The sequence below is a fragment of the Aegilops tauschii genome, chromosome 6, assembly GCF_002575655.3.
Source record: "Aegilops tauschii subsp. strangulata cultivar AL8/78 chromosome 6, Aet v6.0, whole genome shotgun sequence".
Classification (NCBI taxonomy): domain Eukaryota; kingdom Viridiplantae; phylum Streptophyta; class Magnoliopsida; order Poales; family Poaceae; genus Aegilops; species Aegilops tauschii.
This window is the reverse complement of record NC_053040.3, coordinates 439,382,186-439,395,008: the sequence shown is the minus strand read 5'-3', so window position 1 is coordinate 439,395,008 and position 12,823 is coordinate 439,382,186. Positions and strand designations below refer to the sequence as shown.

General features: G+C 49.4%; 1 protein-coding gene across 1 annotated transcript; it reads right to left on the bottom strand.

Moving 5' to 3' along the window:
• Positions 1 to 1,582: 1,582 nt before the first annotated feature.
• On the bottom strand, positions 1,583 to 7,223 carry LOC109772505 (uncharacterized). The gene is made up of 5 exons (XM_045230449.1): positions 6,837 to 7,223; positions 5,603 to 6,451; positions 4,959 to 5,453; positions 2,391 to 2,576; positions 1,583 to 1,867 (listed from the first exon to the last, which is right to left on the bottom strand). The coding sequence occupies exons 1-5, from the start codon at positions 7,221 to 7,223 to the stop codon at positions 1,583 to 1,585; spliced, it is 2,202 nt and encodes a 733-aa protein (XP_045086384.1).
• Between the last annotated feature and the right edge of the window lie 5,600 nt (positions 7,224 to 12,823).

Below are 12,823 nucleotides of genomic sequence, written 5' to 3'. Positions count from 1 at the left end.
TTCTGGGAGTGGAAGCCGCTTTCCCCGCTACACCTTGAGTACGCATCAAAAGCCGGGTATGTTAGCTACGAGTTGTACCGTAGAATCCTTATCATCAAGCACGGGCTTCGTCACATCCACCAACAACCAATGAAGGAAGACTCCGCCCACGTAAGAACAAAGACGAGGGATCTTCCAGCGGATGGAAGCGCCGAAAGGGAAACAGTGGTTGGTAAATTGCAAGAAAATGGATGTCTACATTAAACTAATAGTAACTACTATTATAATAATTTAGATTGAATGAACCTATGTTATAAATATGATTGTTGTTGCTCAAAGATGCTGTGTGTACTGTATTACTATTTTACATTTGAACACACTGGTGTGCTCATGTACAAATGCATAGTACATTTTGCATGTCAAAATGCAATTAGTAAGTAATCTCCCAGTATTGAGCAAACATATCTTGTATCCATGACTATAGAAGGAGAAATATGTCGCAGGATATTGTATTATAATTTTCATACTTAAGCTGTACAAGATGCATCGTGCATTTACAAGAATATGTGATTGTATCGTTGTAAACTTTCTGTAAAATGCTTATGCAACATTGGCGTGAACAATTCATAAATATTGCAGAAGAACATTTGGTACACAGACGCAAGGGACAAGAACTTTGTTACTTTAACCACATTGAAAACAAATTAAAATCACACAACACAACAATTTCACATCAAACACTGCTCTATCCATTCAGAACATCCTTGCTATTGCACACATGTTCCTCTCCGTACACCAGTTCTGCACGATGCCACAAAACTACACTACTGTGTGCAGCTAACCTATGTACAACTATGGCTCTCTAAGTGTCTATTCGAACCCATGCCTGTGGTTCCACACACCCATGACCCTAGAGACTTCACACATGTGCATCCACAACCGAGCCTCTTTAACCAAGTATTCGGACCGATGCCTTTGATGCCATACTTCCGTGCCTCTAGAAACTTGACAGCAGCAAGAGGGTTCATACCCATGCCTCCACACAACCGTGCCTGTACTGACTTCACTTCGGTGCCTCTGTTTGCTCAATCCACGTGCCTCACATGAAACACACAGTAACTCTACGTGCTCCACACGCGTGATCGCCCGTGCAACTTTGGTGCTGCACACACGTTCCTCTCAGTACAACCCTATGCTGCCGGATTCCACTAACCTATACTTGTGCCTCCTCCCTATAGAGGCTTCACTCACATGTCTCTCGTGCCAACACACCCGTGCCTCGCGTAACACGCGCCGTGACTCTACAAGCTATTTTCATGCGTGATCGTCCGTGCCTCTTTGCTGCTGCACAGACGTTCATGTCTCTACAACCCATGTTAGAGGAAACAACATACGTGCCTCTAATGTATGTATAACTATGCCTCCAATTAACTAACATCCATCCAAAAAACATCTTTAAAAGAGATGCACAGCCATGCCTCTTCTACAAACAAACAACAGCAATGAACAGTTAGGTTCATATCGTTTCATATATCTAAATAACATTACACCGTAGCATAGTTTTTTAAACAAAATCCATTATGTTCAAAGGCTATAACTAACATCACCGCGACAGAAGATTGAAGATAACAATAAGCCTCCCATCACGCTCTTTGAAAGTTATCAGCACCAAGCTGTTTACTTCAATAGAAGATGTCTGGAGAAAATCACTGAACCCTTCCTCTTTGAACACCATTCTATTACCCAAGCCAATGAAGTAGGAGCAAGGAGTGCTCACATATATATCATCATCATCACGAGTTTCCAAAGTAACTCCAAGAGTTAAAACTACAGTCCTAGGAATTGACACGAACTCCTTCAAACTCCTCACAACAATACTAGGAATAACCTGACAAAAACATCAAGCTATTAGAAATAGAACAAAAATTAAAAACTATAAATAGAAGAAACACTAATAAATAAATAAATAAATAAATAAATAAACAGAAACAAAAAAACAGTGGGAAATAAATCTGACCATATGATGACCATTAACATTCATGGAATCAATGTGAACAAAAGGACAACAGGGTATGTATCCGTCATCAAAGAGTTGACACGTCATGAAATACATCTGTTGATAATTGAGATCAACACCATGGGTGTAATAACAACTCCCAACAAGTTCCTTCTCGGAGTCGCTCAAACCATCAAGAGCTACAAAATATAATTACATAGGTTCAAGGGAACAGAAAAATCATGTAAAATAAAACAAGCTAAAAACTTCCTTAAAAACAAACCTTACCAACAGACGATAAAGGAGACAACGCATCTCCACGACCAAGACGATAAAAATCAACACCAAACCACGTTCCATAATGCTCAAGCATAACAGTCATTATATCACAAGGACGAACACCATAATCACTGACCAATCCTTCCCAGGAAGGACCATGGAATTTGCTCATCACCCGACCATGACTAAACAGAACACCATACAAATAACCCTCATTGCCGTGACGAGCAAGATCAGTATCTTCGTCACCCCTCCCGATGGCTAAAGCCCTACACTCCTCGATGTAACAAGCAAGATGAACTCTAACACTACACAGAACATACTGCACAACAAAATAAAACAAGGATCATAATCAAAATCAAAACAGCATGGGCAGCACCAAATGAAATAAGCGTGTGTGCCAAAAATTAAACAATTATAAAATGATATTCTTACAACACGCCTCAAACAACGCCGATCCAGAACCACATTGAACCCATCTACAGAAGAATCAACAGAAGAACACGGGCCACCAGGCATACGGCAAAAAGGACAAGCCATACCTCAAAGAACACAATGATTATCAAGAACTAATTCCACAAAATCAAGTTGAAACTTGACATCTGATAGTATTGGAAGCCCCACCCGTAACTACCCCATAAATCTCCATATCTCGGAAATATAATGGGAACAAAAAGAGAAACAAAAAGGAAACAGGGAACCCACGGGGAAGTGCGGTCTCGCGAACGGGGAAGCGCGGTAGAACGGGGAACCAGGCGAAGCGCGACGGGCTCGACGTGGGCCGCCGTAAGCACACGACAAGAGTGGCGGCCGCGACGGGCGGCGATGACGGCAACGAAAGAACAGTCTGCAGCGACGGTTCGATCACACCAGAGAGAAACAGATCTCAAAGGTCAAAACAAATCAAAAGTGTATTACAAAACATTAAAAGTACAAGGACTAAAGTGAAAAAAAGGAAAAACCAGAAAGGAAAACCGAAAACCGGAAATCACGGGAGAGCCCGTCAGCGCGACAAGTGTCGCGCGCGGAGAGCCCCGGAAAAGTCTCACATGGGCTCCATGCGTGACACTTGGCACGCGGGGAGCGCTCCCCGACTAATCGTTGCGGGGAGCGCTCCTCAACTAGTGATTTTGCTCTAGAATCTGGTGGGGGATTGCTGGAATTTAGTCTATTTTTGGGCCAGCCCAATAGCATTTTTAGTATTCCTAAAAAATTCTAGAGACCCGCTCAGCCCATTCAGTCAAGGCAAAAGGTGGGACTAAAGTTTAGTCCCATACTGCTCACCTAGTGGGAGTTGAACCTCCTTATAAGGGAGGTTGTTTCCCCACATGTATGAGCATGAGAATAAGAGAGACATTCAAGTGCGCTCCTCCTCTGCCGCCCACCTCGCCACGCCTCGTCACGACGTGCCGCGGGTTGCGGGAATGAGCCGAGCCATTGTCTATACTTTTGCGACGCACGACTGGTATACGAAAGGTCACATGAGAGCTGAAAAGTTTTTATGTAGTGGAGATTGAATACGAACATCGCTGCTTGTTCGTTTCGTCTCCCTCTTTTGCTTCACCTCCCGTCGCTGCTTGTTCGCCGTCTTCTCATGTGCCAATAAAAGAGAGGTCGCTCCTTCCAGACAGACACACACCAGAGCAACACCTTCCTCATGCCATCGAGTTTCTAAGCACTGAGCTACTGCTACGATCTTCCCCATCCCGGCTTGCGGTGTGCACCGCAGGTCAGGACAGTAGGCCTCCGAAACCCCACCTCTTTAAGTCCTATACGGGAGAAGGGTGATAAGGTTCTTAGGGAGCGTTCTGCACGGCTACTGACTTGCTCATCACGGACACCCCGGACGCCGATGGCCACTTCCCCAACAACGGCTTATTCCCTGACGCAGACGACCTCTTCGACGATATGGGTGACAACGTCAACGCTATTGCTACTGTCGTAGCTCAGTACGTGTTCATGTTCTTTTTGTTCGAGATCCTGCTACAGTTTTTTTTCTAGTATCTGTTCTAGATATGTTTTGTTTTAGTTCATATGTGCAGATGCTATTTGCCTTCTTTCTGTTTGATTGCATGACTTGTTTCATCTATGCTATAATAGCCATGTTTTATCTAGTATTTTTATGGATTAAATCATATGGTAAATTGCTCATATTTTCAACAACATACAATTAAATCAAAGACCCTGATAACTTCTACACGTGTGGCACGAAGCAATTTCACCCTGGCGTTTTTTGATGGCAAGTTCAGTTGCCCGAGAATGGTCACTTTAGTTGTGAAGCATGACAACTTTCTATTTGGATGACAAGTTTCAGTTTTTTTGAGGTTTTCTTTTTGTGGCAATTTTAGTTGAAAAAACGTCAGGGCGGAATTGCTTCGTGCCACACATGTGACACTTCTCATTTGGGTAAATCAATGAACAAGCAAAGACGTGGCTATTTTAAATGCTGCCGATGACAAAAATAATTATTCAAACAAAGGGTAGCGGAGATACATTTTTTGTCCGATGTAGTCAATTAGGCAATAATACATGTTTCAATTAATTCAACAGAAGATGCATGTGTAGCTGCTAAGTTCTGGAGAACGGAACTGCCTCTTATTGACCACATACATAGAAGAATAGAGATCATGGAGATGCCATGCATAGATTACAAAATCTCCATGACTGGAGGTGAATAATAGCAGGAGGGCCGGAATTGAATCACAGCATGAGAAGTTGCCACCAACGACCCTGTAATCTTCCTACTCAAAAGGTCTTTCTCCTCATCGGTTTGTGGATAGCTCGAAGGGCGAACCTTGACATGACTGAATTTACCAGTGCAGTGCTTGCAGACTTTCTTGTCGTGCAGAGATACCACCCGGATGTTCACCGCTGCTTTCATGAAGTGCGTGACATATCTCGTGAAGCTGTCGTTGGACTCAAAGCCGTGGATGGTAAGCTTGGCCAGATTCTTGTGCTTGAAATCTGCGGTGGATGGTTCCCACTTCAAATCCGTTTTCTTGGAGTAACTCTGTCGTGAATCTATGTGGCACTTGTGATCCCATACTATGATGCAAAGCTCCTCTAGGGACGGTGCAGCTTCAAGAAAGAACAATGTCCAAGCGATATCACATTCTTCAGGAAGATTATCCAGATTCACAAGACGTAGATTGCCAAGCACTGGCGCAAGCAACTTCTGGCATTCTGGTTGAACCCAAATCTGGGTTAGGAAAAACAAACAAATTAATAGTGAGTGCGAGCTGTGCATAAATTTCATTTTTCAAATGGTGGAAAAGACTCACTTAAGTTACTACTGTAACATTAACCATCAAAGTGTGGGAATGGAACAAAGATGATTGGAGTGAGTACCTTTCCACTTCGAAAGTCCAAATACATACTGCGTATCAGTGAGCCATTAATAAGCAGCTGGCTTATTCTGATGGTTCTGTCTGTATTAACATAAGCATTAGCGAGGCCTAGCTCCGAAAGCTGAGGGACAAAACCAAGAACCAGGGGGTTCTTAGCATAGTGCCAATTATTATAGCTCATCCGTTGGAGTTTTGGTAGATACTTAAGCTCTACTGTACTGAAATACCCATGGGTGATATCAAGCTCGATGAGTCGAGCGTGTTCTACGCTCAGTACTGAACGTGGCCCTGCATCACACAAGAAAAAATGCAACGATTCTAGCCGCTTGCAAGTGATGAGGATGTTTGGTATGTCTGACTCACCAAACCTCAGATTCTGCAGATGCAACCGTGTGAGGCCACCAAATGCATCTGGACACTCGCCAATAAAAGCCTTGAACTGAGTTGCAAAGAAGAGGAGATCCGCTCGAGTGCAATCATAAGAACCCTTGTTCGTCAGGATCTCGAACTCTGCCACGTCAATCTCCTGCGTCACCATGGCGAGGGCGACAGATCTGCCGATCTTGAGATGGTCGTCGCCTCTCAGGATGAACTTGAGCTTCAGGTTGCGTATGGGGATCTGCGGAGCCCTTGTTCGCAGGATCATGCTGGTCACGTCAGCCACAACGCCGTTGATTCGGAGCAGTTCGGTGGTGCCAATGACGATGATGATCTGTGACAGCATCGTCAGGAGCTTGAGTGTTTCCTTTGAGATGATGCAGGTTCTAATGGCGTCGAGCGTGCTCATCCTCTCCACGATGTTGAGCAGCACGTCATCTGGCAGCTTGATTGGCCTGTCGATTTCCCGCAGCTGGATTCAGCCAGGGAGGGGAATTAGTGTCCCAAATGATTATAGATCGATATATTGAGTGGCTATATAATGAAAAGAGGAATTAATAACAAGATCGAACAAAGCAATGACGACTTACATCACGGAGTTGGCAGCCAACCCTGTTGAGGTTCATTGCGATCCGATCTCAAAAACTAGGCAACTGCGGGCGACAACGAAGATCACAAGCAAGATTGTTATTGTAACGACGCTCCTACCGTCGTGCGACGATCCAATCAAGTCAAGTCGACGCCTGGGCTGAGCTATTTGTTGGATGTAGCCTCCTCTGACGAGTCGGAGAAGGTTTCCAAACCCTATTCGTAGATTGCGTGATCCGGAGATGAAAAATCAGGAGTTGTTGGAGAACCCGGCCGCGCGTCCTTCCTCCTCCCTCCAGCCCCCCTCCCTCCCTCCCTCCCGCCGCCGTCGCCGGCGCCCGCAGCCGGCCTGGCCCCGGGGCTGCTGGTGGCGGCGGCCTCCCTGCCCTTCCCCTCCCGGTCGCTCTCCGGCGCGGGCGGAGCTGCTCCGGGGGGTGCACTTCGGCGGCGACGGTCTGGCGTGGCGGCGGGGCTCCGTGGTGCGACGCAGGCGGATAGCTGGGCGGCGTGGCGGCGCGATCTGGTGTCGTCCACTCGGCCCAGATCTGGGCCTGGGCAGGCCGGCGGCGGGGATCGTCTCCGGCGTGGCTTCTGGGAGGCGGGGGAGACGCGACGAGTGGCTGGGTGCTGGCAGTGCCGACGCCGACCTGCTGCATCGTGGCCGGCGGGGCTTAACGGGCCCGCTTCGGGCCTGGCTGGGCCAGGGGTGGCCCGGCATGCCCCGCGGCCATGTCCGGACGGCTACCGCGACGGTGCCGGAGGCATGGGCCTCCCGCACGTGGAGGTGGTGCCCTCCCGCTCGGCGTCGGTGTTGCTGCTCCCGTCATGGTACGCTTTTCTCCGGTCCTCTTGGCCTCGTGGTGGTGTTCGTAGTGAGGCGGCATTGGTGGCGGCGCTACTCCATTGGCGCATGGGGATGGGCGACGGTTTGGCGGGTCGGATCCATCCGGTTGGGCGGTTGGGTCTGGGAATGCGGGAGAAATCCCTGCCGGCTTCGGCCCCGACGCGGTGACACCTGCGGGTGCCACCATTCCTTCCTGGAGGGTGTCGGTGGTATTCACCCCCCACCTCCCTCCAGGGGAAACCCTAGGACTCGTCCGGGTAGCAGCGTCGTCGGTATCGCATTCCTTCTTGGAGGTGCTGCTTGGTACGCGGCGGTTCGGAATCTCGGTCTGTGGTGGTTTGTTTCCGATGGGCGCCGCGGTGGCGGGTCATCCGCGCTTTGCCGAGCTGCCGTGGTTAGCATTTGTTTCTTCTTTCTTTTTTTTGGTGTGTTGTGCTGCTCGCCACAGCGATCTTTGTACTCGGTGTTGGTTGTTTTAAAATACAAAACGGGGAGAAATCCTTTTTGTTAGATAGCGTGATCCTGTTATCTCGCACAAGATGCAAGCATATAGTAAAAACGTACTGCTCCGTTTCAAACAAGAACGATACTTTTTTTGGAACATAGACGCTAGCAGCGTCCGACTTTAACTTAATAAAGCCACCAGGCAGAATCCACACATAAAGTCTTACAAGCCAAATAGATAAAGTCCAACGAGCCCATGGCTCAAGATAAAGCTAAGTAGCACACAGCCACAAGATCGGTAGCACAAAAGCGGAGCATCAAGGCCAAAGCTAGCAAAACGAGGAGGATCATGGAGCAGCCATCGTCCCGTGCCGTGCCTTCATCATGGTAGTCTTGATCAGCTCCATGGCCTCTTTCATGCGCTCGATGTCACGCTTCTTCCCAAGTGGAGCCCAAACCTGAAGGAAAATATGGCATTTGAAGATAATATCAGCGGGGTGGGTCGGGAACTTGTGTTCAATCGTAATTTTGTTACGAACCGTCCAGAGGGACCAAAGAAGCGCCCCAACGCATCTCCAAACTATCCTAGCGTTGGCCCCTCTTTGCGCCGTTAAGATAGATAGCAAGTCGTGGCTAGATTGAGGATTCCAATTTTGATTGAATGCGTCTCTCACCGCACTCCACGCAAATCTAGCCAGCACACAACCAAAGAATACGTGGTTCGCGTTTTCCCCAAAACCGCAAGTGGTGCACATGCCGTCCGCCGGCCCATTTCGTTTGGCAACGTTGTCCGACGTAGGTAAGCGGTTGCGAAACATTTGCCAAAAGAAGATCTTGATTTTGAGAGGAATGGCAGCCTTCCATAGCCCCCTAGCTATATCTAAAGTAGGTCCCGAAGATAACTTGTCATATAAGGACTTGACCGAAAATCTCTTAGAAGCGGTCAACTTCCACGATATCGTGTCCGCCCCAGTGCTACGGTTCAGACCACCCAAGTCGACCGTCAAAGCGTCCCAGCTTGCGGCCTCCCTGGGCTCTAGATTCCTGATGAACGAAATGGCTGGAGGGTGGACGCGTAAAGCATCGGCCACGAAAATGTTAGTGTCCGTTGCCAATTAGTACAATTCCGGATGAGAATGCCATAACGGCTCCTGACCCCACCAATGGTCGAGCCAGAATCGTGTGGACTTGCCGTTGTTTACCCGGAACTGCGCACCAACTGAAAACGCCGGTCGAACCGCTTGGATCCCGTTCCAAAAGGCGAACCATTGATTTTAGCCTTGAACAAATTCCCCTCCGGGAAATACTTAGCTCGAAGGATGTCTGCCCAGAGCCCCGACTCGTTTTGGGCAAGACGCCACCACCACTTAGTTAGCAACGCCACATTCATGAGTTTAGAATTCGTGATACCTAGGCCGCCAATTTTTTTGGCCTACACGCTGCTGCCCATTTCACTAAGTGGTACTTGCGCTTGGTCCCGGCTCCTTCCCAAAAGAACCGGGAGCGAGGGGTATCGAGTCTTGTGTGCACCCCATCCGCTAGGAGGAACATCCCCATAGTGAATATAGGGAGGGAAGATAAGCTCGAGTTGGTTAGGATTAGCCTCGCCGCCGAGGACATAAACCTACCCCTCCAAGGGCTCACTCTGTTAGCTACCTTCCCATAAAGCGGTTCCCATTCCGCTATGGTAGGTTTCTTGGTCGATATCGGGAGGCCCAAGTATTTAATTGGAAAGCTTCCTAGCTTGCAATTAAGGAGATTCGCAACCCGCGAGCTAGCTAGATCATCCATCCCAATGGTGATCACTTCGCTTTTCAGAAAGTTGATCTTAAGCCCTGATAAGATCTCGAACGCAAGCAGAAGTAGCTTGGTGGTAGCTAAGCTGTGATCGTCGGGTTCGAATAAGAGCATCGTATCGTCTGCGTATTGCAAATGCGTGACCCCACCCGGAATCAGATGCGCTACGAGCCCTTTAATGTGACCCGCTGCCCTTGCTTTATTAATCATGGCCGCCAAGGCATCCGCAACAAAGTTAAAGATGAGCGGGGAGCTTGGGTCTCCCTGACGGAGACCACGTTTGTTACGAAAGAACTTGCCCATTGTGCCATTGATATTGACCGCCGTGTGCCCACTACACACGAGGTGCATGATGCGATGTACGAATCCTGCCTCAAAACCCTTTTTGAGGAGGACTTCTCGCACGAACTCCCAGTTCACGCGATCGTACGCTTTCTCGAAATCTAATTTGAGAAGCACTCCCTGTGCCTTGGTCCTTTTCAACTCATGAACGATCTCTTGTAACACAATTGGTCCCTCGAGGATGTTATGGTGTTTGAGGAAACCCGTTTGGCTAGAGCTAATCACTCGTTGAGCGACCGGAGCCAAGCGCGATGCATACACTTTCGCACAAATTTTGAACGGGACGTTGATCAAGGTAATGGGTCTAAAAAGCTTAATATTATCCGCCCCTTTGACCTTAGGAATAAGGCAAATGGCTCCGTAGTTCAGCCGGGAGAGATCCACCGTGCCTAAGGCGAAGCCATTTGACAATATCGTAAAACAAGAGCTTAAGGCAGGGCCAAAATTTCTTAAAGAACTCCACCGGCCAACCGTCCGGCCCAGGCGCCGTGCTCGTTTTCATGTCGTGTAAGGCCTGGTCTATTTCCTCAGGGAGGAATGAGAGGGCTAACCTATCGTTCTCTTCCTGCGAGACACGCTCCGCGGTATCCCACAAATCACCGCGAAGGCGTAATGGTTTTTCAGCGGCCGTCCCCAAAAGGCTTATGAAAAACTCGTAGATATGGGCCATGATTTGGTCCTGCGCCAACAGAACACCCTGGTCTATTTGGAGACGTAGAATGGTGCATTTCCTTTTCCGCCCGTTCGCGTAGGCATGGAAATATCCAGTGTTTGCGTCTCCTTTCGTGACCCATTTGACTTCGCCCCTGCGTCGCCAATATTCCTCTTCCGCGCGTAAAATCGCTGTCACTTGATCTTCTAAAGCGTACCTATGCGCCCACTCGGCCTCCGAGAAAGGCCGGCAATCAGCCTCCAAATCTAACAGCGAAATCGTCTCAACTATGCGCGCGCGCTCTTTCTTGGACTCGCTACCATGATTAGCGCCCCACCCACGCAGGTAGGCTCGCAGCTTGCCAGCAGCCGCGACCCAGCACTCTGCTGGACCGCGTTGAGGTCCCAGATGAGCACAAATCACGCCCCAACGCTCAACTACCATCTGGGTAAAACCCTCTGCTTCAAACCACGCTGTTTCGAAGTAGAACCTAGGGCTACGGCGGATGAGCTCCTCCCCAGAGGAGAAAATGAGCGGGACGTGGTCTGATCCGATTCGCGTCTCCGCCACGAGGGAGCACATGGGGAACAGAACCTCCCATTCCGGAGTAAAAAAGACCCTATCTAGCACGCTACGGACCGGCTGCTTTTGCTTGTTAGTCCAGGTATATCTGGCCCCAGTCCGTGCGGCCTCCCGCAATGCAGCTGCCGCAATGGCATTATTGAATAAGGACACCCTTGTCCAGTCAATATGAGCATTATTCTTATCCGCCCCCGAGCGAATTAAGTTAAAGTCTCCCCTTACCACCACAGGGAGGTTGATATCCCTTTTGGCCCCGACCAGGGTGGTAAGTTCTAGCAGGAACGCTGGCGATCTGGAGTGGTCAGCCGGCCCGTAGACACACACGACCACCCACGACAGGCCAGAAACACGATGCTTAATAGTAGAAGATAAAAGGAACACGCCAACATCCCAATGTAGAACATCACATACATCTTTATTACAACCCAATAAAATGCCACCAGAATGACCGACAGAGGGAACCCACTGCCACTCAAAACGTTGAAGAGGATCAAAAGCAAGCAAATCCCTGAAGGTAAAATCAGATTTGATCGTCTCTTGTAACGCAACCACGTCTAAATGTTCTTTGACCATGTATTCCCTTAGCTGCGTGCGTCGACCACCGTGGCCACAACCACGGATATTCCAGAACATGTAACGCATCTAAATCACCCTGTTACGTAGGCGCACACCTCTAGAGGTCACCGCCTTCGCCACTCTCTTCCTAGCCGTCGCTCGGCCATTAGAAGGAAGGATACCAGCTTCCCTAGCTAGTGACACCTCGTCGGGCACTCTCTCAGCAACAGCCTCTACTGGCACAATGGCTAAATCGCTGTTGTTAGCACAGCGCACAGCAGCGGCAGCCAGCGCAGCATGCGCCTCTTCCCTAGCGCGCGCAAGAGATACAATATCGGACTGCGCCCCACGAGTCTCCACCCCGCAATCATCTAGAATGCTCACCAGATGCTCATCCGAGAAGGCATTAAGAATGCGAAAAGAGGGCAAGGGGTTACCTGCGGCGTCCATGTTCTTGTCAGCGATGCGGAGTTTGGCGCTCTCCAAGGAGGAGAGGTCGCCGAGCTTGGCCTTGGCCCGAACGCTCGGGGCACGCTGCACCACCGGGATCGCCTTTGTGCGCCTGGCCTTGTTGATAGTCCCCGTCGTCCCCAGCGCTGCGCCCAACTCACCACCAAGGTCAGAGCTCTCCGCCTCCGCCACCACCGTCGCCTGCTTGTTCGCCGGTTTCCTCCCTGCCGTCTTCTTCGGTTGCCTGCCCCCACTGTTGGAACCCCGGCGCCGAGCAGGCGTATTGTCAGCTGGCTCGCTCACCACGCCACCATAGTCCACCCCCACACCCACTGGTGAGGAAGAGGTTGGAAGAGAGGGAGGGACAGCAGAGGAGACCCCGCCCGCGCCATTCATAGTCGTCGCCACCTGGGATGGGCCAAGGTTGGACCCGTACTCGTTGAAGGAGAGTTCCAGCGACCTGGCTAGCGGGGACCCGCTGACCGCGGTGTCCTGGGTCGCCACCCCCATGGCACCAATCTTGATTCCTTTCCTCTTAGGACCCGACACGCACGGATCGTTAGCACCTTTATTTTTTCGGGAAATAGTAA